This window comes from Bombus fervidus, chromosome 16, assembly GCF_041682495.2.
Source record: "Bombus fervidus isolate BK054 chromosome 16, iyBomFerv1, whole genome shotgun sequence".
Lineage (NCBI taxonomy): Eukaryota > Metazoa > Arthropoda > Insecta > Hymenoptera > Apidae > Bombus > Bombus fervidus.
The window spans coordinates 8,405,574-8,432,608 of NC_091532.1; the positions used below are offsets into that span (position 1 = coordinate 8,405,574).

At 36.5% G+C, this 27,035-nt stretch overlaps 1 protein-coding gene and 1 long non-coding RNA gene across 3 annotated transcripts in view; one reads left to right on the top strand and one right to left on the bottom strand.

Annotated features, from left to right (window-relative positions):
• The window catches only part of Stumps (DBB domain-containing protein stumps), a 45,688-nt gene that overhangs the window by 14,654 nt on the left and 3,999 nt on the right, over window positions 1-27,035 (top strand). For both annotated transcript variants that reach the window (XM_072019349.1, XM_072019348.1), the window contains exons 6-14: window positions 78-355; window positions 23,200-23,359; window positions 23,621-24,008; window positions 24,293-24,589; window positions 24,684-24,819; window positions 25,092-25,282; window positions 25,796-25,868; window positions 26,024-26,332; window positions 26,547-26,972. In XM_072019349.1, coding sequence (XP_071875450.1) covers window positions 78-355; window positions 23,200-23,359; window positions 23,621-24,008; window positions 24,293-24,589; window positions 24,684-24,819; window positions 25,092-25,282; window positions 25,796-25,868; window positions 26,024-26,332; window positions 26,547-26,972 — 2,258 coding nt within the window. The remainder of the gene's footprint in view (window positions 1-77; window positions 356-23,199; window positions 23,360-23,620; window positions 24,009-24,292; window positions 24,590-24,683; window positions 24,820-25,091; window positions 25,283-25,795; window positions 25,869-26,023; window positions 26,333-26,546; window positions 26,973-27,035) is intronic.
• On the bottom strand, window positions 25,144-26,626 carry LOC139995676 (uncharacterized). Its single transcript, XR_011802036.1, has 4 exons — window positions 26,492-26,626; window positions 25,742-26,342; window positions 25,359-25,610; window positions 25,144-25,275 (listed from the first exon to the last, which is right to left on the bottom strand). It is a non-coding gene; the product is annotated as an uncharacterized lncRNA (long non-coding RNA).

Sequence of the window (27,035 nt, forward strand, 5' to 3'; positions counted from 1 at the left end):
AATGTACATAAATACCCACTGTCTATTAATTAATATTAATGTAACGAATTGTCACTAAGTTGTTGAAATTATTTCAGGTACTACAACCTTTCATCCACGCTGCCAGCAACAGGATCAGCGGCAGCAGGTCGCAGAAGGCATTCGATCAGCACCTTCATAGGCAAAGATCGAGGTTCCTCGAGCAAAGACCACGTCTCCAGAAAGCAACCGCAAAGCCCCACAGTTCTCGTAGAACCTGACACAATGGCGCCGCCAGCGCCTGTAGATACTGTAGATGGTGTCCACGTAGAGGACCGGAAGACGAGATCTTGCAGCAGGTCCAGGCGCAGAAGACATCGCAGTTCTTCGAGCAGGGGTGAGTAGAAGTAAAACTAGCCAACAGCGATTGAGATTTTAAGATTTTACTTAATGGAATTATATTAATACAGATGGGTTATCGATTACGAAAGACTATGAAACTATAACCAGATTACAAATAGATTTTGAAAGTGACTTCTCGAGTATGAATCTCTTGGAATGTCGAATGTAACCGGAACCGCAAAGGGCTAATATATCAAGCAACGAAGACGAATTAACTCGTTCGAAATGTATGAAATTGATTGACCTGCTGAATTTTAAAACCGTTCTTCTGTAAAAGGAAAAAGAAAAGAAGAATGGGCAGTATAATGTATTGTATTTTTCCCCTGTAATCTTCAAATATTAAGACTTCGAGTAAAATGAGTTAATTCGTCCTTTATCTTCCAATAATACTCAGCGAGGGAGCGACTTCGATCGAAGAAGAATCGAGTCTATAAAAGCATCTTGAGAACTATATACCATACATACCATAATACCGTAGGATATTATTTCATGTCAAAAGTCCCGTTTACTTATTACTATTTCGATTTGATCACATTGATGTATTAATGAATGGGTCAACGAGACTCAATTGGCCGATCAAGAGATCTTAGAATCGCGTGGACAGATCGAAACAAAGGGATGAATGTCGCGTTTGATTCTCATAAGCGAATATTCACCGATTTCATTCTTTCCTCCTTGTCGATCAATCGCGGCGTGGTGATTATGGTCGGCACTCGAACGAAAAAGACCCGTAGTTCGTTCCCACGGGCCAGATTTCGCTTTGCACGCGCCCGCATGCTCGTTCGAATCACGTACAAAAGCCTCGTTACGAATTCGAACCGGTCCCGATCGTTTGACGACGATTCGCGCGGTGAAACCCATTGTTGGTCCTTGTGGAATCGATTTTTTTAATCGAACTTACCAGTTATGTCGATATAGTTTGGGAAGAAATGCTGTAGGTGTGTGATAAAGAAATAATTTGGATTTTAACTAATCTTTATTTGAGGAGGGTTGTTGCATATTAAAATTGTATTATATTACTGTATTATAGTATTTAAGCTAGGTTTGCATTAATATCTTAGGTAATTACACAATGATATATTGTCGTCAGATTCTAATGATCATGATCATCTGAGATAGAAACATTAGAAGTTTTATGTTTGAAAATTTGTAATAGTTTGTACAAGTTTTAAAACTCTCTTTATAGAATATTGTTAAAAAGTAATACTTTGTGAATCAAAAAGGGTTTCATTTAAAATACATTTCTATTATGCTCTTATTCAAACTCCAAATAAGTTGAAATTTAAGTGTGATCGTTATCAGGAATAATTCACCGTTTGATTATTTCTTTTTCGAGAAGAAAAGTTAATGTATCTAAGAAATGTCTTTTTATATTATAGCACGCTATGATTAGGTAGTACATAGATGTATAGGCAATTTAGTCTTGAAAAGAAATTTTCATTCGATTATTTTCTTCCAGTAGAAATAAGTAATGGTACTAGATGATTAGGAAGTAAATAATACTGATATGAATCGACTGGAATGAAATATTAAATATTGCCGGGATCGAAAAACTATCCCTTTCGTGATTATACGCTTTTCTTTAAAATTCCATACTTCATGTATACTTATTTTCGGTTATAATCACTGAAACATTCAAAAGTACCCCGAAAATCAATCAGTCGAAATTTTTGCGAACAACAAGCCCAAAAAGCGCAATTCTCATGGAAGCCAGGTTCCTCTTGGAATTCCAATTAGCAATCGCGGTCTTAAAGGAAATCCGGTGATCTTTGATCGGCTCGAAGAGATAATCTTCGGCTGTGGACGGACGTGTGTAGACGACACCCGGTCCCCGGAAGCCCAGTACTCTTAGTATTCGTCGAACGAGTCGCGTTTTCCGATCTGTGGCCGATCGAGACACCCGAACCCAAAATGCGGCAGATAGATTGTAAAATTTACGGCCATACGTGATCCATCGATCGTGGCGATTCCACATGATCCGACCGCGACTCTCAGAACTTATGTCGTCCACGTGTCTCACGTGTTCCATTGTTGTTGCTTAATTAGCTACGGGACTTTCCGGTTCAGGCAATGCACATGGATTGGAAGCGTGTATGAGCTCCAAGGGGAATGCTGATTATATAAATATCTGTTCGAATGCAGAGATTGATAGGAAATCGTTATGTGATTTGATTACGAGACGTAGAAAGTAAAAATTATTTCAGCTTAAGTGCTATCATGAGCAGAATTTCACTACATGTGAATTTTGTTTCGGTATTAGCATTCTGTAACGATACCTATTATGCTAATATTATGTAATAATGCGTTAACCACTGCAAATAATGATTTAATCTACTATAATCTATATCTTCTATAAATTCTATATCTTCTAATATTAAATAATAATGAAGCTTTTAGTTCTTACAATAATAACTTTCACTCGTGATCATTTTTCTGGTTTAATTTTGTAGAATTAGGTATCGGAGGTAGTCTCAGTTGTAGAACATTTATTGGAATTGAACGCAGAGAGGTTTTATGGATGTATAGAAAAGTAATGGAGGATTTTGTAGATCTAGGATTAATTAGGAAATTTAATTTCAAAATTACAAGAATTTTCGAAGATACGTAGAGTAATTAAAGATGTTACAAAATTGAATTATTGCAATTTTATATTTATATTTGATGTTAAAAGAATCTTGACTACGAGTGACTTTTAATATGTAAAATAGATTTCTTTTGATACTCTGTATTGGAACAAAAGTATTTCAGATTTACTGAAGTCTAAATAACAAGCTTCAGACAAACAGATTCGAGGAGCCTTCAAAACGAACTCGTGGCTCTCCCTCGTTTCTGTTTTCAATTAAAGCCGGAAATGAAGCGTGGATATCCGCGCAGGCCAGACTTCGAGAATCCTCGATTCCACCAACTGCGTTTGCAAACGCAGACGTCGAAGAAACACGGGAAAAAATTCAGGTTTCAGACAGTAGAAAATAAAGAACCGGCTTGTTGATTATTCTCAACATCTATTATGCGATCAAAAAATATATTATTAGAATGTATCAAACTTAAAAAGAATGAACCCAATTCAACAAACAAGTGGATACGAATAAAATTCAACAAAATTCCAACATTCGAAAAACTATATTTCTTAAACAAATTCGAAATCATGATTTGTACACCACATTAAAATTATTATTTACGAGAAACCTCTGAATAATTACGCTCCATCTGTCATGGAATATTCAATACCACGTATTAATTTCGCTTAATCCTTTTAAACTCGTGTTACATATACGCAAAATGGTACTCTTACAAGTTCTTAACAAAACAATAGAGACATTCGTTTTCGACAAAACCAGTTATCATCGTTTGTAATTAATCTAGATCGTTGACGATTCGACAAGACTTGGCTCTTTAATTCCTTTTTTTTTTCGGAATTTTTCCTTTCATTGAGGAAATTGCCAAACACAATCAAGACAAATATCAAATTCGAACAAGCGAAGAATCAGAGAAATAACATCTCTGCTTTAAACATCGACGATAACGAGGTCGCCGTTCGCTTTAACCGGAAGTTTTCGTTCACTTGTTGACATTGTCACGTCGTTCCCGTCAGTACGACCCGTCGAAAGGATACACTCTGCTTTATACTATATTTTCCATGGTGTGTACGGGGCCACACGTAGCTAGCAGGATAAACTGTGTGTACGGGTACGACGAAAGAACCGGTGCATCCGGCTCTGCGGAATCGCGCCATGTTGCATCCGGACGAGACGTTGTCGTGACACCCTGTCCCCGGGTGTCGTTAAAACAAACCGTGTCGACAAGCCACGCTGATTCGTATTCCAGCTCTACGACAACGCGACCTGTCGCGTTTCCGTTTCGACATCGGTCTTTCAGTCTTCTAGAGGGTAATAAATTACCAACCACCAAGAACATGTATACTTCATATTGATATCGGTGTTGTTTGACGAATCGTGGCTTATGGACAATGTTTTCGTAAGCTTGTTACAATATATATGGTGTTTAACGCGTATTACGTGTCACTTGAATGCTCAACGATGCTTGGGAGTATTTTTTCTATAAATGAATTTTGCTTTATTCGCGAGAATAATTAGAATTTCGGGATCTGATGGGAAATTAGTGAGAAACTAATAATTTGCAATACCTTTTTAACACTTTTATAGACAGGTATTATTGATAATAGAAAATGTCACATTAATAGATGCGTTTTCAATGAAATAGAGTCATAGAGTGTTCCTTTCCTATTTTTTTATCTTGTTTATGTTTTATATTTTGACAGATCTGACAACTCTGACATACTAATCTTACAGTCTTCGACAAGAAATTGTATACTATTTTAATATCTAATCTTGAAAACATCTTTACACATTTATTTACCTAAAATTCACTTTATCTAATCATTGGTAGAGCTGACAATTGTAATACTTTCAAGTGTGGGAAGCTTTAATACCTCAAAATTGTTCACTCTAACATTACGAATTTAATTTAAATTCATCTTTTCGTTAAATTTCAGTCAGAAGATTATTAAAAATATAATATTTATCGTGTTTCTGCCGTGTCAATTCAAAAGGGCGTATCTGTAACTTTCGCTTAAATCGAGTCATTGCTACCAGGTAGCACAAAAGTAATTCATTTATATGTTTATTAAATAAGAAATTTATATCTTGGGCGTATATGATATCGATGTCTGGTTGTTAAATACTAAAAGTAATTTTTTTCAAATCTACCTTTCGACCAGATACGCCTATTTCAATTAACACATGAGATATCCTCCAATGGTGTTCAATTTTAACAGTTCGATATTCTGAATGCCAAAAAAGCTTCAATTTCATACAGTAAAATATATATTCTTCCTACATGCTGTTTGATTTTAACAAATCGATATTCCGTGTGCGAAAATAAAAACACACCTATCATATCAAAAACGATTTCTTTAACAGTCGAGAGTAAAATATTGCTATCATGTGAAATATTTTTTAGAACTCGTCCACGTTGTTCGATATCGATATATATATGGTGTATACACCAGGAAATATGCAGTTAATTGTTCCCTCGATGCAGAGATGCAGAATAATAATTAATGATTCTGTTTCGCGTAACGAAGCTCGTCCGATGGCATGTTAAGCAGACAATAGAGCAGGTCGCGATAGATCTGTCTGCAAGATGCAGGTCAATAACCGTGAAATTAAGCATTCCACCGGCACATGCCTCTTTCCATCCGCGTATATATTTACCGGTTATACTTCCTGGTGTCGGTCGAGCACGATTTCCGGTCCCACCTTTGCTCGAACTTCGTTTCCGGAACGCGACGACTCGATTTCCTTCCCTCTCGATTGCCCTCTTCGATTTTCATTTAACGTCCTCCGTTCACGTGTTACACGTTGTTATTGTTCGAAATTAAAAACGTGATCTACCTACCAATTTCTTTTCTTTTCTTTCCTTTTTAAGTAAGAAACAACTTTTCATTATTTCTATATATAAATCAATGCTTTAGAAGGTATATCCTGAATGTTATAAATAAAACAATTTTACAATAATTATACACAAGTATAGAACATTGAAAGCAGTTCGATAGAAGTTGCGTATATAAAAAATTAGAAACGTAAAAAGAGTTAAAAACAAATTAGGAATATAAAGCGTAGTATAACAGAAGTATAAAATATGGAAGAAATTGAACGTAGAAAAAAAATTGGAAATGTGAAAAATTAAAAAATTACGACAAATTAGCTACGTAATAAAGTGGAAATATGAAATATTAGAACGGTAAAAAGTTCAAGGATATTCGACCGAGATATGCTTAAATGCTTCCCTGCGTTACTTAATTTTCCATGCTTCAGTTAGCACAATACACGGACATATATTTTACTTCGCTATACACGTCACCAAGGACGAACATAAATCCACCATATCTACTATGGTAAAACACCAGCCACTGAGCATATTAATTAATTGAAAATAATTACTATTTGATCATTAACTCCAGCTATACCCGAGAAGCTAGAAATTAAAGGTTCCGTTCGCCAGGACGGAAGCCATCTTCCGTCTTTTTGCACCATCCGATCCTGGAAAAGAAGGAAATGAAATAGAGAGAGAGAGAGAGAGAGAGAGAGAGAGCTCTTCCCTTGGGGCGTAATTATTCTTAATTATCCCTCGGTCGTCCTTCGACATCATTAATCGCGCTAATTTGACCGGTTAACGAGCCAACCACTGGATTCAGCGAAGCAAAATTGCAAATTGCTCTCGTACTCCGTGGCTTGACCCGTTTCCACGAATTATTTCGATCTGATTTGTTTCTCTACAAGGAAATTTATTGATGTATAGACCAAAGACTAGCCAAACATCCGAAAACAAACAACATGGATCCTCTCATTGAGTGATCGACGCCATGTATCGGATGAATCATGTGTTTCTAACATTTTTCAAGGATATATGTATTTTAAATTTAAAAACCTAGAATTTATAAACTGGTAATGGAATATCTTTTCTTTTTGCTAGTTGGAAAGATTGAATTCAGCGGAGTGTTTGTTTTTGAAGTATCATAATGAAGCGTGATAAATTGCTTTAGTTGAAACTATTTCATAACCATAGAGAAAAAATCCTTTCAAAATCTACATATTTTCCATTGCTACGAGCTTCTTCTCTTTGAGTCTCGTTTCATAGGTTCTTCAGATATATTACTCGGACGAAATTATCCCAGCAAAGTAGAATTCTTATTGAACAACCGTAAACGGCCAGTACCTAATCCAGAATATACGAAAAATCTCCGATTCATTCATCCTTTTCATCCGAACAATTGGTGCAAGATCCCTTCAAGAACATACTTCTCTTTCTTCAACAGAAATCTTCATCCTCGAAAGAATCACAATTACGAGGAATAATCGCGTGAAAATGGAAAAGAATCTTTTCTTAATTTAACTTTTAATGCAGTAGCTGCGCGTTAAAGCTCGTTCCAGCCCTCTGCTAAGAGCGAAAATGGATAAAATAAAGTTGTAAGGTTTAATGTCCCTCTGAAACGCGTTTCATCGTCTTTGTCCCACGTAGCAGTAATTATTTTCGTCAGCCGTCGCAGATCGAATTATAAAATCCCTATTGTGGCCTAATAGAGGCGCACAAACCTTTTAAACGAGGGTTAATTGCAACCAAGTGAAAAAAAGAAGGAGAAGAAGAAGGAGGGACCGCGATGGAGAATGCACAGGGAAACGATTTCGAGGCCCGATTTTGATTCGCGCCCTGGAAAGGGCTTCGTGATCGGAGCCGGAATGATCATCAAGTACCTAAACGAACTCTGATTGGTCAATACGCAATGTCCGGCAACTGCGATTTATTCGGTGAACCGGAAGTCCACTGTTGCTGCTCTGTCGATAACTCTCGTACGAATGTCACGTCCGTGCGGCAGTGCGTAAATCATTTGCATAATGTTTCAAACAATGCTCAGTTATCAAAAGGGATCGCGTCGATGATTAATTTGTCGAAACATTTGTTGACAAACGAGATTCTTTCATCCATAACGGTGACCAAGCAGTGAAATAATGCGCAAATTACAAGTTACGGAAATTAATAAATAAATAAGAATTTAATAAATAAAGAGCCCAGGTAAGAAATAAATTACTCTACAAGAGATAACATTCTTGAAAAACAAGGTATAAACAAATTTTATTTGAAACATAGATGAAATTTGTTAATTTGGAACAATCGTCTCAATGATTTTAGTTACTTTTATCTTAGAAATTACATAGATGGAGAATTTAACATTTTTTAAATGATTTCGATTCTAATATAAATGCAAATTTTAAATGTCGTGTTTGGCACATATTTAAGTAAGGAACGCAGTAAAATTATTTTGTAACGTAACTCTTATCGGCACATGAACGGAAGCGTCTACTCGAGAAATGTCTATGAATCGACGCGAATAAATTATGCAACGGAAGCCGGCGAAGCTTGTTTCCGTGGCGGTGCAGAGCGATTTAGCGACAATCGCCAGTAAATACCGCGTGAAATGTCGCTGGCTGCAGGGACCAGTCGTCCCTTGTGCACCGACGTATAGTCGTGCCTATTTCTGTTTTTACAGCCGCCCCTTTATTATTTTTATCTGGCCGGCAGCCGCTTATTTTTGTGTTCATATGCATTTTCCATGGTGCGTCGACATTCAGCACCCATTCCCCCATAGCGTGGCGGCACTTCTCTATTTTTACGTCATCCGTGAAAAAGTGTCCGGGGAACGGTACCGTGAATTTTACGCGAATTCGACGTCCCTCAGCCATTTACGTCCCCTATCTCGTCCCTGGGAAACTGTGCTTTGAAGTTTCATAAAATTATATTTTCCAAGCTTAATGATCTCCCTTCAATTTTACTGCGACAGTCACTGGCGTTAATTGTCGAATGTTTGAGGACGAGGAGTTCCTCGAGTATTAATCCTTGCAATCCTTTAATAATATTTCTGCACTTTTACTGATATTTATGTAGAGATATTGCAATTAATCTCGCTTCAATTTCACTGCAAGATTCGCTGGCGTTGATTGTCGAATGTTTCAAGACGAGAAGCTGTTTGAATTTTAATTTTACTGATATTTATGTGGAAATATTGAAATTAACCTCGCTTTAATCTTACTGCAGGCTACCACTCGTGTTTTTATTTCAGTAGTGGAATTTTATTCGTCACGAAATACAAGTTATCGACGTTTATAATTTCTCGTGCATAATAACGAATTATCGTTTGATCTAGATACTTTACATTTTTAACAATACGCTTCTCAGTCAAAAGCTTTTTATCGAGTTTCCAAGGGCTCAAATTTGAGATTGAAATTAGTATCCGGTGATTCAGTGAATTTCCAATGAATTTATTAGGCTTCCTAGTTGCCTTCGCCCCTATAGCGATTCTGTGAAAGTGTAGGAAGATCTCACCTTTAGATACGGTAAATCCGTACCATCTTGTTTGCTCTTTCAGGCACAGAAAAAGATATAGGTCTGCCACGATAGGAAAAGGCTATTTATTTTGAGGGACGTTCTCGTATCTCCTGATATATCTCTTTTCCTTGCATACACCTACGTCCTCCTCAGCTGTGTCTCGTAAAAAACGAAAAATCGATATTACTATCCATGAAATTTTTCTTCTGTAAATTTATTAATTTTATGTCATTATCTTTTCTTATTTCAATGAATCAACTTTCGTTTACTTTTCATAATAATTTGTCAATTCTTGTATGCTCGATAAATATATTTATTCCAGTAAAACTGCTCCTAAATTTTAATAATTATTTTTATGATCCCTCCCTTATGAATCGTTTCTATCATCAATAATTCATAAAAGTTTCTCACAATTAAAAACAAAATTCCTTGTTCTTTATACCTTGTTCTTCCAAAATATGAGTTTCTCTCTCTTATAGTTATCTTTTTTCTTTTCACTAAAATTACCGAATCGCCAGAATATGAAGTAACTTCTTCTACGTAAAAGGAAGGACAAAATCAACATTCAAGTAAAGTTCAGAAGAGCTTGACCGAATTTAACTCAACAGAGCGTAAGCTGGTACAAAATTTGCATGTTTAACGAATCGACATAATCGAATGATCCCGGTCGCTCCTTTGTTTCCATAAAGAGTCGACCGCCTACGAAGATCATGACTCGGAAAGTTTCGAGTTCGTTAAGCGTCTATCTTAAAAGTTCAAGAGTAACCAGACACACCTCTTTGACTCCATAAGCCTCATAAATTTATGCCACAATTTTCCGCTAGTGTTTCCCCACGTAGAAAAGTTTGTTTGAGTTGTAGAATAATAAATCACGAATGATGATAAAGAAGCCTGTTTCATTAAATAATTATAGCTTCTCGTTCGATCCATCCCACATTACTTATTAATTGCTCGTATGTATTAGTAATTATGAAGTTATTATTACACATTACATTAACGTTTTATGCTTCGTTGTAATTTCCTTTTATATCCAATTCTTTGCGTTTATTGCTCAATTATTTTGTTTTTAAATCTTTCATAAGATAGCTATTTTATATTTAATATTTTACAGTTTTTACTGCTCTGTATAGAAAGGCAATTGAGTTCAAATCGATGCGTGGTGATAAAAAAAATGAAATAAGAACAATAGGGTGTCGTCTGGAACGACTAGATAATTATTGATTGATTGCTGTCAATTAAGTCAATCACAGAGTATTAATTATTTTTGTCGCTCTAGATCTACCAGTCGAGACGGAAATAAATTTTATATAATTATAAAACTTTGTTTTTAGAGAGGAAATATCTCTAACACACATCCTACTTCTCTATTATTAGAATTATGTATTTAATTTTTAAGACAAGAAATTATTAATTATTTTTATCTTCAACCCTTTTAAAGCTGTAATTGAAGATTTACTGAAACCTCCTATACAATGATGAATCTTGTTATTATTTTTAAGTAGATAAATCTACAACATTTATTTTAAATAATGGAAAACGTAAAAAAATAAAATGTCTAGAGAGAAACTCCTATAGGAAGTAAAGTGTTTCTACAGCGATGTCCCACAGCTTGCCTATTTTCAGGAGCGATTCCAAGCTTGTAACTCGATACTCTTGTGCTCGAAACTGTCCAGTAAAAGGAACCACTTTCTACCCGTGGATGTAAATATTCCTTCCGCATTTTTACGTTAAATCAATCTTTCCGTCATAACTTCCTATTTTCGAGAATAAGAGGACTTATTGAAGAAAATATAAAACGATCAAACTCTTGTACAGGAAAATATATCTATATCAAACAGATCTTTATAAATACAATTTATAGTGAAATGACGCACATACTCCCATCTTTTAATAAATTCCCTCTAATATATTACATTTCCATTTAAGCTTAAATTAAATAAAACTTCTCAATGTTTCAAATATTTCTAATATTTTTTACAAATATCAAGCAACGATACATAAACAAAATATTGTATCGTATAAATTGCAATAATTCTTCTTTTTGCACATAATTTACTATACATCTATTTTCTTTAATAACAGGGAAAAATTATCTTCGATGTACCTAAGGGAATTTTTGTAAGAAATATTTGCGATTACTTGAAATTTACGGAACTCAGACGAATTATTACCTATAATATTACTCCCGTATTTTGATGCACCACAGGGTGTTTTTCGATCTCGTAAGTATACACGAGTTATATCATTCGATGGTGCCACGTGCAAGGGTCAAAATATCGAGAGGAGAAACTCCGGTGAAGGATTGGTTTCTTTATTATCTCCGTGGAAATTTATGAGTACCACAGATAAATTATATCTGTGAGAACTCCCGGCATCCTGTATACGAGATAGTTTTAACAAATAAGGGCCATGGTGATTTTTTGGTTCAATCAGTGCCGATCAGATAATCCTGATTTACAGTCATTGCTGACACCGCTGTCTCATTCGTCTTCAATTTCCCCTCATTTCTTTGGAGGAATCGTGCCATTAAAATCTTGGAAATTCGTAATATCGCTTCTAAGGAGATATTTAAAGAAAGAACGAGCTTTTTACTGGGACAGTGGAGAAGAAAGAAATAGAAAGAATAAAACGCATCGTTTCATTCCTGTCGAAGAAAAAGTTAATCGTGAGAGCCAATATTATAGCAATTTGCGCTTGAAGATATATTTCACGTACAGTACTTTTTCTCCATCCCTGACCTAAAAAATCTTTTATCGAAATAAATCCTTAAAGGGATAAGTGATCCGAATAAATTTTTATTCAGATAAATTCTTACACGAATAGTTTCTCACTCGAATAAATTCTTGTTCGATTAGATATTCTGTCATTATTTGCGAAACAAATTTTATTCCTTATCTTTATTCGTTACCGGTTATCCGAGTACAATTTTGCTCAACTCTGCGACGCAACGATACCACCATAAAGAATGTCATAGGAAACACGTCGGCAGACGCGTTGTCATAGCTGTGTACTGCAATTCGTTCTTTCGCGCCGCCAGAAACCCTTTTTCTTGTCAGCCTTCGTTCGCTGGTTCCGCGAATTCGCGATCTATATCTCTCAACGCTGCTAAATATGACTAATTACAAAACGTCGAGTGGCGTTCACCACCACGCGGCTCTCTTTGTGTACGTAATAGCCTGATCCTTTCTTTTAATTCAGACCAGGTAGTAAGATTCAATTATCATCTAGAGAATTTCTGTCAACAAATTTTGCACGTTTTCTTCTGATTTGTCTTTCTATATCGAAATTTCGAGCTGTTTGTTTCGTTCGAATATAATCGACTGAGATTTTTGAAGGATTCCTTGCAAAAATGAGAGTAATTGGTGTAGTGATATTAAATCGTTAGTTTTTAAATACTATGTTTACTTTTTCGTTATATAACTATATTTGCTTTGCGATATTGTTATGAATTATGATTTAGGGGTCTACTGTAGAACAATTGAGATTTATCCTTATCTGGAACTTTGTCAAAGTCCAAAGCATTCAATGATTGTTCTCGTATCTTTTGTGTCTATTACAATTCTATGGAAACGCCTATCGAAAGACATGGATTTCGATGTGATTGATATTGCATTTGTGATTAGTCATTTGTGCCAGATGAAAGCGTGGATTTGAGATATACATCAAAATGGTCATAACACGTGAACACATGTTACTTAATTATTCGTGACATATAAACATATGTCATTTAATTATGCGAAATAATTTGTGAAAAGGAATATACAACAGTTTGGGATATAAAATATAATATGTGAATACACGAGTGTAAACAATTCTCATTCTTAAAGAAATAATATTTTTCTCTTAATAATCTTTGTCTTTTTAATTAAATCATTATTGCAATGCTCGACGTTGCAGGTCCAAGAGGACTTGGACAATAATTAAGCAATTACATAGTAATATCAGTAAATCGATAAGCTACAAGTTATAAATCATGAAATTTCTTCTTTATAATTCTGAAATATTTCGTCCAATAAATCCTACGTAAAATGTATTAGTGTTAGTAACTTGTAACTTGTACAATTTTCTCTAATAACAATTCAATTGCGCGAAACGAAGAGAAGAACGATGATGTTTACGAATTCGTCCGAGACAGAAACTGATAAAGCGTCGCCAGTTTGCCTGATTTCGTGGAAATTCTCGCCTAGAAGTATATAATGGCAGATAAATTTTCACGTTTCACAACGTTTCGCGCTCGTCTCGTCTCACTGCGTTACGCGAAACGAACGATTAATGAACCGTTTGCGGTAAGCGATTAATTATCGAGGAAAAGTGGGAGAAAGAAAGAGAGGAGAAGTCGCTAATTTCGTATCCATCGCGATATCCCGTAATTGTGTTGTTGCATGAGACCGGTGATGTAGAGCACTGCATGTTTTTTAATGCGCGTTTCTGAATGACGATAATGGCCACGCTAAAATACGAGTTCCCGTCAGCTAATTGGCGGTTAGCTAAAGATTAAGAGGTGGATTAAATTGAAATAAAAATCCAAAATGAATCGTCGGTCTTTTGAATTTTCTTCTTTTCATGCAGTAAGCAAGGGTGTAAAGAAAATACTGCGATAGAAAGTAATTCAGTTTTCAAAACATGCTGAGATATTTCAAGTCCAGCGTGCTTTTTCACTCTCTCGCTGCATTATCTTACCTTCGCGTTACATTCTTTCTATTCCTTTCACTCGAAACTTCTCCAGTCCAACAGAAATAAGGGACGAAAACCTTCTCTATGCTTCTTCAAAATACCACCCGTTTAATACAATACCCGATGTAACATTAAATTCCCGGTTACCAGCTCAACAAACAAATTACCTTTCCCATAAACATCGAATGCTTTCCACCAACTTTGCTATCAATCTCAATCCAAACCATTAATCCTGCGTACCTCAACATTGAAGCCTAACATAGTCTTGACATACTAGTAACGTGGTACACAACTTGTTATGCGCGACACGCGCAATAAGACGCCGCGACGCCGTGTTCCGAGACCTTAAGACTCGTATTCTCAGCTCGGTCACTCGGACGGCTGCCGCACGCCGCACATTCTCTCTCTCCCCGACCGTTTCCTTAATTGGAGAGGCCCAATTTCTCAGTTAGGGGGTTACGCGAGGGTCGAGCATCGACCGTAAACGAATTACTATCGCGTTTAGACTGTCAAATAAAATATTCGTCGGACAGCCGCTGTTGTTCAACGCACGTTAAACGCTCGTCAAATTATAATCGAGCCCAAGGGGCGCTTATCTAAGTTCAAGGTAACAAGCAGAGGCTTGTCCTAGATGTTCCTTGCGTTGAACGAGGGAAAAAAGAGCTGACGTACCGACTCTGAGAAAACCGACTTTCTCTCTCTCTCTCTCTCTCTCTCCCCCTTTCTCTCTCCCTTTCCCCTCGAGGGGCTAACTTCTTGTTGTACTAAGTCGTTGACGATAAATAGATTAGATTAGAGAAATTGAGGTATCTTTTTTTCTTCTATCAAAAATTTGTAGTTGAAGAAATATTTGGGGGGGGGGGTTCTTGTTTCTTACGTTGAATGAATGTAATGAAGTTCCTTACATGAATAGAAAAAGGAATAACTTTCTATCTCTGAGAAAGATTCATTTGTAGAAATTGCTTCTTGACGACAGGATTTTTGTTTGTTTGATGATGTGAATATTTTTTTTTTTCTTGAATAAAAAATTTGTTTGGAGAAATACTTATAGTATGAAATGGTTTGTTATACATTTAATATTTGGATTTTATTTTCTGATGTTTAAAACCATACATACGTAGTTGATAGAGATGAATCGTATTTTAATGGGGTAGTCTTCGTCGTTTCCGCCGCCAAGTAATACCTGGAAGCAATTATTTTCCCGTTCCTTGTTATTCCACGGGCACACATCAGACGACCTCTTCGCTCGTTTTCTATGGGAGGAAACGCTATCCAACGGAAGCGATATACTGTAATTGGTGTCCTTTAAAAACCTGCCGGAATCCTTCTAAAACGAAACCCTTGCTTTTATGATGATTTTACTGCATCTTCCTTTGTAGATGTTTCTTTGAAACAAATCTATCCGCTTTTACTACTTCTCCTTGTCGAAACTTGTATTTCCAAATAGAATAAATTTTCTTTCTAAATTTTCATAAAGATGTTGGAATAGATTCTCATAAGAAGCCTTTTAAAAGTTTATTTACGTAATAAATAGCACAAAATTCAAATACATTACTTTTTTACAAATTTTCATTCGTCTTATTCCGTTAACATGCATATAATGTTATCAAATAGAGTAGGCTTTATTTTCAAATTTATACCAAGATTTTTAATCCAATTCTCTAACTTTTTTCTAATGTTCTTGTAAAAAATTTCTAGCTAAACTATTTCAACAATTCTCGTTAAAATTATACGTAAGACAGTTGGCTATTGCGTCAATGGAGAACAAGCATCGCGTACGAAACGCCTTTGCGCGAAGAAAAAACATAGTAGCACGTCGTGCAACCTCCTAGCAGACGGTTTGCAGCGGCAACGGAAATAGGAGCGAGTAAAAGGGAGCCGCCTAAACGCGACTCGCTGGAATTTCGATTTCGCCGTGAATGGACGTCCTGTTTAAGTTTTTTCGTCGAGAAAATCGCCGGCAAGCGTGGTTCAACTCTCCACATGTGAGCACTCTTTGTATCTCGGTGTCAAGTGCTCCGTGGAGAACTTAATTTGTGGAAAAAGAAGGAAATTAAAGGGAGAGGAGAGAGAAAAAAATAAGAGAAAAAGTGGGCACTTGCGCGATATCGTTAAAAGTAGTATGATTCAGTGGTAAAAGAGTTTTCATGAATTTAGTATTTTTTGTATTATTCTAACAAAAAGTAAAAATCGTTATAGTATAATACAAGTACTTATTATAAAGTACTGTACTCAGTCTAGTCGATTTATGTTAACGATAATAGAACTATATACATTAATTAGACAAGAAAACCATCATTTGTATATGTAGACGAATATTTCTACTTGCTTTTGTATCAAAAAATCTTCCTAGTATCTTCTCAATTTTCATAATTTTGCATTTAACGTGTATCGTACAAAATGAATACGCATAAAAAAATTCAGCAATAATTGGGAAGGATGTTTGCATCACGATTACTATATTCCTGTTTAGGGTCACAGACTATTTATTTAGGATGTGTGAGCTTGCGCGTCTTTCCTTATCTCGAGAGATTGCGAAGTCCGCGAAAAGAGTGCACCAATTGCAGGCTAAAGAGTACACGAGTTTCATTCGAAGACGAGTCGTCTTGTAAAGCGATCCTGGAATACCCGCGCGGTTCTTTCTTAATTAACTCAATTAATGACTAATTAAGCCAGCCCGAGTAGACAAAGCGCGATCGCTATCTTATTTTCGAAACGAAGCGCCGATCTTTCTACTCATATAACGACTCGTTCTTCGTAACTTTAACTTAATTGCACGATAACAATCGCTTTTAAAATGAAGAACAAACAAAAATATCGTACTTAATACCAAATATGTAATCTCGTGTAAGAACATGGTTAAAAGATAGGTTAGGAAACTGATCATTATTCTAGTTTTTTATCACAACATGTATCGTGCTCGTTTAACTCCATAATACGGAATAATTAATTTCACTCTAGCGCATAATGTAAATTGTATTACACGTTTGAAATTACTTCTGCTTTGTAATTCTAAAATTGATGAGAACGTTAAAGTTTCGCGTCGCGTGCCGCGGTTCTCACGCGAGGCAACCACGTGGATTCCCGAAATATTTGAACGTGGCGTCTGCGCAGATCTAGGCGCAGCTGGTCACGCATGCGCGCGATCCACGGAGTTCCCCGAACGCATCTCCCGAATCAACCCTCGAGATGATGTTCAGTGACGAGGCGCGCCGCGCTGCAGCAGGACGTTGTTTTTTCTTCTATTACCATTTTTCGTCCGTTCCATCGACATCTTCGTTCTCCCTTTTTCTCCTTCGATTTATTACTTTTCCCCGTACCAAAAATCATTGGTATTCCGCATCGAATGGAACGTGTCGAGCAAACTCTTCACGGTGACGTACAAAATTCGTGCAAATCCGAAGGCGACGTGTTTATATGGGGTGCAAAATGATTGGTACGATGTGTTCGTGTTGAAAATTCATAGACTCGACGATTAACAATTGTGAAAGAGATATTACATCGGGAAAATGAAGATCAAAGAAGAGAATCATTATGCGAAACGAAGCATGGAATACTTTGGTAATATTATTTTCCTTGTATTTAATTATTAATTGTCTAATTTTAGATTATTATATATAGAGGTATATTAACAATACGAAATTTTGTTGAAGGAAAATTCCTCGACCATAACCGATCCATTGCATTGTTTACAAATGTGCTCCAGTGTTCCATATATCGTTATAAGGGCGCGTTTAAAAGCGTTCAAAATCATCATGCGCAACAATAGCTGAATTAAAAATTCTAATGAACCGTTGTGACGCTATTGCCGCGCCAGTGCGACGCCAATGAAAAATGTATAGACCGTCTCGATCGCTAATCGATCTCATCGTTAATCGAAAGAACGTATATAGGGTGTTCAGAAAGATTTAGGTTAATCTTCGTTTTGCAGTAGAAAATATATTTTATAAAACTTATTATACTTTCTAGCATTACTCGATGAATTAAATACAAATATACCAGTTTTCATCAGACGGACCGTAAACTTTAATTGAGTACTGTATTAAAAATCCAGAATATTTAATTTAGCGATCGAGGCGATCGATTGATCGTCTTTCTGCGGTCAGTCTATTAATTTGTATATTGAAAAACTGAAGTCAAACAATAAGTAACTCAAATACAACTCACGATTTCTAGCGACAATTCTAAATAGTTGAGTAAAAAAGTTCAGTTTAATATTTAAAAATTACTACGAGACGAAAATGGCTAAGAAAGGAGATCACATTTGATATAGTTAATAACACCGAACAATATTTATGTGAATAATAATTTATTTCCATTTTCGAGGGATGAATTAAATAATTTTCTCTTTTGTATCCTAAAATTACTCTCACATTATTAAGTCCGCGTGTTTCGGAACACCCTATATAAATATAATTCTGAAAAGGAATCGCTCGTAAACAGGACACCCGTATTCCTCGTTTTATCAAGCGAAAACCGCAGAATTGTTTTTTAGTTATGAGGGACGTAGATAGATGTGTTGACGAAGGACAAACGACGAGCGAACGGGGGATGAAATCTGAGAATTCGTGGAAATTATTTATAAAGCGTCCTTCGAGAATTCCCCGACGGAGACAATTTCGTGCATTCGAAAGCGTGTTGTCGTCCTGATGCACCCGATGCGCAGGATATGCAGTATATGCTAATCGTATGCAGGGACCCGTGCGCCGCGCCGAATACAAATGCCAGCCACCATCTTTGCAACGTTCTAGCCTTTTCTTCTTTACACGATCGCTTATTCCTACCATCTATCGTGCTATGTGACGAGCTTCAACAGATTTTTCGATTAAACTATCAACGATAAATTTCATTTCCAATATCCTATTAATATTTATGTAATATCAATATTTATACTTTTATTATCATTAATATTTATATACATATATTATTTTAATTTTTAATTCTGTTATATTATTCGAAATTTTATATTCCAATTTTAACTGTAATTTGCTCTTGTAAACTGTTAAAAGGTTTTGAAGCGAATGTATGTATTTCTGAATTTCTTAAATTGTTACACGTCAGATGCGTCAAAGGCTTCGTTTATCTTTCGATGAACAATAATTCTTTCTTTCAATATTCTGATCACCGAATTACATTTCGAAACAACTTCCAATTTGCAAATACAGCCTCGGTTCTCCGATATATTTGTAATAAAATTAGCGTAAAAATTCTTCTCGAATTCCTCTTTCTTTTACAGTCTTCCTAAAAAAGAGAAGTACATTTATATACGAATAAAGAAGAGCAAAGAGAAAAAGCCACATCCCCAGATGTGACAGAACTTTGTCTCCATCCCTTGGCAACCGTTCAGATCCAAAACAAACGAAGACACTCGTATACTTAATATTCCACGTTCGTCCATCATAATTATAGGCATCGTCTAATTTCTGAGTCCGTACGTGAAAACAATGACGCGAACGTCGATCATTGGTGGGGGAAACGATTCGAATTCGACGATGGTCATTCCACGTATCGAATCGATCCTTTCGAACCGGTCAGTCGTCGACGATAAATCGAAGGTGTTCGTTCAATCCGACCCTCCGTGTCCTTCGAGTGAAATTCTTCTCGAGAACAGCTCATTTTATTTCTTCCTCTCTTTCCATTTCATCATCAACGATGAAAGAAAACACGAATCGGTGGTAAATACGCGAATAATTCGTGTTGGTGAATATTTGGAGGGTGAAACGGCACGCGCGAGAAAGAAACCGAATGAAGGAAATGGCCGAGAAGTTTGTCCCGCAGAAAAATATGGCGAACACGTGCGAAACGCCACGGTCCCGGCGACGAAACCGGCCGACTTTCTTGGATTTGTCCAACATCACGCGTAAGTGTCTCGTTTTGCTCGTAATTTATGTACGCCCGTGTCTTTCGACTTTATTTCTGCTATTTCGCATCTCACAGCAAAAAGTTTCATGACTTAGGAGATAGCTCAGAGTCCTGGTTTTTGTCAAAATGATTTATACATTATGCTCTCTTTTTACTCTTTCGTGGAAGATTCAAATATTTCCGTTTGTCTCTTATTACGTGAAAAATTACGTACACTTGAAGTATAAACATGAATCTTTCGTATCTTCAGTGGATATAATAGTTTTTTAAGAAATCTGAAAAAATCCATATATCTTCAAACGTTATAAATTAACATTATCGCACAATTTTTGACAAATCGTTCATATTTGTTGCACACATTGTATAATAAATAGTAAATTAAAACATACGAAGTGTAGTATTATTCGAACTAACCTGAAAAGGTAAGATTATGCTCAGAGGAGATACATCGAATATTTTTGCCTTAATTCCGAGAAATAGGATTCAATAGGAACGGAGAGTAGTTGTAGAGACTGCAGTAAATATTAAATATAGGTGGATATGGTAAATTAGAGACCTCGAGGAACGCGAATAGTCAGTCTGTTTGGACGAAAGTATATTAAGAGATGCATTAAAGGGTGCGCTGCAAGGGAAGTTTCTTTCTGCCTGATGTTCACTGGAATACCACGATATCGTTGTACAGTTGCAATAATTATGATATTGATCGAATTCTACTTCTTACGCGTCCTTATAAAGAATTTGTAAAGCTGTAAAAGTAAACAGCAACGTAATCGAGTAGAAAATGCATAGAAAGAAGAATTCGACAATTTTTTGATTCGTGAAGGAAAATAAAAGGAGTAGAAAGCCGATCGACATCGATTCGAGAGTTCAATAGCGGAATTATATTTTTCGAAAACATCCGTTATAAAGCTTCCTGTCGTGCAGGCCAGGAACGTGTTACGAAGAGCGCACATAACGGCTCGCGACTTTAATCGTTTGCGACTATTAATTCGGTGGAAGACCGGATACGCCGAAAACGGAAGCCACGCGCGTCACGTAGCGAACGCAAGAACCGCCAACATGGCGACTAGAGAAGCCAAGTACGGGAAGGAAGATCTTTCAATCATGAATTCCCTCTAATACATTTATAATTGAGAAGGAATATTCTTTCTACGAAAATATATTTTTTCCTTTACATTTCCATTATTATATAACATATTCGAAGCAGAGTATTCGTTTAGTAATTGAAAAAAATTTCTACTATTTTAATATGTTTATTTAAAAAATTAACAATAATAATCGAGTATTAATGAAATAATAATAAATGTTAACAGTAATACGAATAATCTCTAAAAGAATTTTCAAGAACATGAGATGATAGAGACAAGAAGTTAGGAATATTATTTTTATCTAAGCCTTTTTTCTTTAACTGGAAAGTAAAGTTTGGACCAGTTCGACTCGATGAAAAGGTTGACGTTCGCGTCACATTATGTGTTCAGGATGGAAACCACGTGTTACGAACACGGAAACGAACCCTTTGCACCGGCTATGGTGTTCTTCTATTCTTAACAGCGCGTTTATTTGTCCGCGGTTTTCACGGAAAACTGTGCGCGTACAGAGGAATAGGGGAGAAAATGAAAGTTTACCCCGTGCCCGGTTATTTTCAGAGCCTTCGTACCCCAGCAAGGCTATGAAGCTTTCCATTCTCCCATAACTCCATCATCGTTTCGATTCCGATGCATCTTTAAATCCTTACTCATTATACAACTATGTGCTTTGAAAATAATTCTCCTCAGTTTTTCCTCTTATATTTATTTGTTTCGCACTATGATAACTTTGCTGTTGAATACAATAGTACAATAAAAGACTATTTTGTTAACTTCGTTATTTTTCTTCAATTTAAAGGATATACCAAATGTATAAAAAATAATTGCTCATTATAGGTCCAAACCTTTTTTTTTTCTTTCTTTCTTCAGACTGTACAGTAGACGCGAATAAAGTTTTACTATTTTTCTATACAGAAGGAAAGGGAAAATAATTTTTTTATTGAAAGGAAAATAGAGAAGGAGAAAGTTATATTATTCTTTATGCCTAATATATGTAAAGACTTGAATAAATATGTTTTTAAGTCATCAAAGTTCTTCATTTAGAAATGAAATAAAACTTCTTTCATTTTTCTCGAAATTCTGCCATTCATAAAAAAACTTTTGCTTTATTTAGGAGACTAATTTACTATTTACATTAATTTTACTTTATTTAAAAACTAACTAAATTACAGTATTTAATAAATGTACCTTATACGTACCATCTTACCCACATCATACAATCCCATCTTTTACCATTTATGAGCTTAGTTCAACTATTTTATGAAACCTATCGAACGACGATCGATAATAGACAGGGTGTTATAATCGAAAGGGATGGAAAAAAAGGAGAAAAAGAGGAAGAAGAAGAAAGAGAAAGAAAGTGAACTCTTTCTAGTTATTTTGGGATGCAGGGATCATAAGCCCTGGTGCGTTTCCAGTCGGTTTCTGTCAGATATCGATATCAACCGGCACAAAAGCCCCGTTGTACAAGAAACGATCGTGGTTATGGAAAACGGACGACCCCATTAATTATACTATTGTACGCTCGATAAACTCACGAGCTGCTCTTTCTGCTGACCGCAGTGAAACGTTTAGATAAACCATGAGCCTCGGTTTCGCGCGTTCACTGTTCCACGACACATTTCAAGGTTACCGACTCAAGAAGTATCAATCACATACTTTGTAATTCACGAATTTTCAGAAAACGAAATTGATCAGCTTACCTTGTGAGTGGGTCGCGAGATTAATAATAATTTTTACGTTCTTGCCAAATCAAATACTGACGTGGAAAAGATTCAATGAAATTGAAAGATACTATCTCTATTCATATCATTAACGATTCATAAGAAATTAAGCGGAGTAAAGTATATTATTATTTTATCACGATGTTCATCACTGATGATCCATTAAGATTTTCGCGTGACGACGTTCGCCCTCGTTAATCAGACATCTCCGTGATGTCGTTTTCTCGAATAACGCGGAACAAACGCATTAGAAGGGTATTATTTCATTAACGTCGCGTGTCGCGAGCCGCATTAAGCGAAATTGAACGCGACTCCGCCAGGGGAGAAAACTAAAGCAAGGTGTGCCTTCCCGCTAATGGCTTGTACAAATTAACCTGATCGTTGATTAAAACCAGGTGTAAATAAAGTGTAAAGGAGTTATCGATTTATTTTACGCTGTTATTTTACCATTTTTTTCTTTCCTTTTTTTTGTATAATTACTCTACTCGAATTTAGTTTTTACAAATTAGTAACTTGTTCTGTCGTTACGATATTAAAATGAATAGACGAACGTACGACAAAGTTTGAGGAATTAAAATAAATTCTTGCAGGATCTCGTTCAGCGACCGGACTGTCGAAGATCGATTCACATCCTGAAGATGATGTACTGTTTGTGTCGAGCAAGGACAGTGAAATTTCGAGCCTGTGGGTCAATTACCTCACTGCCTGTTTCGAGCAGATCAGCAGACAACAAGGCCGGCCGCCTTTTAAGTAAGCAGATCTTCGTTTCATGAATTTATTGACAAACGATTCATATCATACAGAATCTTTTCATTATGATTTTTCATTCATACAATAGGAATTCACATTCGAATAAATGGATTTCTATTATATCGTTGCGAAGTATAACCATTCTATATAATTTCTAACATAATTTCATACTTCATAATTTCTAGCATATGTTCCCATCATCGTTGATAACTTTTTAATCACGTCTATTTAACTATTTCTCCATCAAATCGGAAATTACAGAGTTCGTCACGTAACAATCGAAGAATCGATGCAACCTGGCACCGAAGAGAGGATTCGATCGGCTCGCTTGCAGATCGTCGTCGTGTGTCCAATATTGTTGGAACGAGTGCAAACTCGGCCAGAACACGCGACGAATCTCTCCAGACAGCTAATCGCCGACAAAGTACTCGCGATGATGTTGGGTGTCCACGATAGCCACATCAGCGACGTCCACAAGTCGATTCTGGTCTCGTACAATCAGTGGAGAAAATTCTTCGTGAAAGACCAGGACGAAACCTTCGTTGGTGAACTTCTGGGTGCCGCGGTTGGAATTCTTGGCACAATGCCGCCTCCTGCTTTGAGGAGCGACAAAACCGCCTTTTCGGTTCATCCGAAAAAAGTGAAGCTGGTAGGTAAATCACTGCAGACGATTTTGTTGAATTAAAACAAACAGCTAAATGACCGCGAACGATTTCATTAAGTTCAAATAAAATTTTATCAACTTAAAGAACAAAAATACTTCTATTGCTTGCATGATACTTTCAATCCTGCATCTTGTATATACATGTAATCGCTACAGATATACATATATATTTAAACAAGCTTGATTATGGAAGTTCTTGGGTTTAAGTGTGTTTCCAAGAAGAAGAAAGAAATACAAAATTAATATAAAAAGAAAATAAACACTTTCAGGGTCACAACAGGATAATCGCGTTGTTAAACGACCCATTACGACCCGAGGACAACGTATCGGTGATCGTGGATCGCTGCGGCGAAGCGATTGACATCGCCCACGTTAAACGAAGAAATCCCTATGCCCTGCAATTCTCCATTCCCGACAGATGTTTGGAGGTATCGATGTTGGTCGGTGTTCGTATAGCGAAGAATGGTTGTCCGCTTGGTGTGAGGCAAGTAAAATGCGAGAGCAGGCTCAGGGAACTCGATCAAATCCTCAGGGCCCATGACAATCCCCTAGAATTTATGTGCCAGGTAAATGCAAATAATAGTTTGATAGATTGAATTCGAAATTCTTATGGTTGTCCAAATCGATTCAAATCTGGTAAAAATTGAATTTCATTCGTAGACCTTTGGCTTTAATCCTGGTGATCGCGAAAAATTGGACAACTGGATGGTCCACGCGTTTCAACGAAACGTTCCACCGCACTTCAATCTCCTGTCTACACCCAGTGGGGTAGTGTCTACCCAAAAAGTTCACTCAAGTGAGTATTTGTTGATTTAAAATAGTTTAATCATTGACAAATGTGTTTGTTGAAAATATTAAATATTGTTTGTTTCGCTTGCTGGACTAATAGAAAAGCTGGTTGGTAAGAACTTATGAATCTCATTGTTAGGAGATATCCTACGATCCGGAATTTGAATTTAAACATTCAGATTTAGATTAAAATTTCATTTCACAGTTTTTAAGTTAAATTATACATTTTTATACAGATATAATAGATTAAGAAGTAAAGTAAACTCTTAATTGATCTAGGTCCCGAAGAGAATCCAACGTTGTTACACTTTGCCGCACGCTTCGGCCTGGAGAGATTAGCTTGGCAGCTGTTGGAGTGTCCAGGCGGTGATATAGCATGCGACCTGAGGAACGTATCGGAACTCACCCCTGCGGATCTTGCAGAGCAGGCAGGACATACGAGATTGGCGCATCAGCTTCGTGGCTACATGGTACAAAAACATCGCCTTTAAAGCGACATCACAGTTAGTCCAATGGAACCGGTACTTTCGTGATATTTCTCTATACCTAATTGCAAATTGTCGCTTGGAAGATCCACCTTCTATTTTTCTCTAAACTCTACGTTTAGCTGTCCGTAGACTTCCAATTGAAAACGTGATCAGTTAAAATCAGTCAAAATTAATTAACATCAGTTGGATTTAGTCGGAATCGGTTAGAGTTAATTACGACTCGTTAAATAATTAATTAATTATATTCCATGAAAATCACTTATGGTCAATTGGAATTAGTTTGGCGACTCTAACTAGTTTCGTCCGGATTCTAATTACAATTAGAAATTTCAATATTTATAGAATTTTGAGATATTGTTAATGAAGAATGATTGTAGGCTTGATTTATAGAATTTCTTATTGATCTTTTGGTATGTTTCGGTGAATTAACTGGTATCTTACTTTTGAATTGCATGTTTCGGGCTTCCCCTTGAATTCTCGCGCACGGTGCCGCAGCAAATGAACGAGTTCACCAACATGTACAGCTATTTGAAAGTGATCAGCGAGACCACTACAGACCAAGCGGCAAGTGAGTAGACCCTCTTTTATTAAAATCTGTATTTTATGTCTTTTGAAATTTGTACGCACTTATATTTGAATCTATGGTCACAAATATACAATTATATAGATAAACAATTGTGATATATATAAATGGCCCAATATTAAGATCGAAACATTTTTCAGGCGCGGACCCATCGACAACTAACACATCAAGCGACACCAATAACGACAAGGAGGATTATTGTCGTCCACGACCCTTGAGCGAAGCTTATTCGGTGCCACCGGCCGCAAGGCCAATAACGTCCTTGATCTTGCCAGGTCAATTATCAGTAACCCCTAGCCCGACCACCAGTAACCCCATTGAGGCAAATTATTCAATCGTACCAGCACCGACTCCCGTCATCGCCAGTCCGTCAACACCAACGCCTGTGATGACCTCCTCGAACGGCTTTGAACTCCCTCTTCAAGGTTATATGAAAATGCATCCAGCTGGTAGGTAACTCTATAAAGAGATAGACGTAGGATATTTAAATTTGAATTATTGAATTTGCATATTTAAATTTCTCAAGTTGAATATTAAAATATTTGAGTACTTAAATTTTTAAATCTTGAAACCTCGTAATTTACAAGTAATTTTCGAAATATTCCAACCTGAAACCTTTCCAAGCACTGTCGAAAGATTGATTTCCAAATTTAATTCTTCAAGGACCAAAAACACCAACGTCGAACGCAGTGAGCCAGCAACCATCTCGAACAGCGACGCCCACCCAGAGTCGTTCAGATTCTCATCCCATGCCTGCTCGAGAAGAAAATAGTCAATCCTCCTTCTCTTATGGTAGAACCACCTCCAATTCCAGCAGCACAAAGTCGAGGGAACCGTCTGGGCCTCAGGACGAGTTACTAGAAATCATAAACGACTTCAAGAACAACGTGTTCACGATAACCGAAGTGGAAAGATTGGTCGAGAACTGGAGGAATCGCAACGATGTTCAACAGAGCTTCAAAGACAAACAGAGGCAACTCACTGCGATGAGGGAAGAATATGAAAGAATACAGAAAAGAATGAAAGAGGAAATGAAGGCTCCTACACCTTTTGACAGAATCAGAAAGTTCTTCTCCAAAGGAAAGAAAGGTTCGTTAGAGCAAAATACATATATTATAGATAATCCTCTGTTTCATAAGGTTTTAATTTATT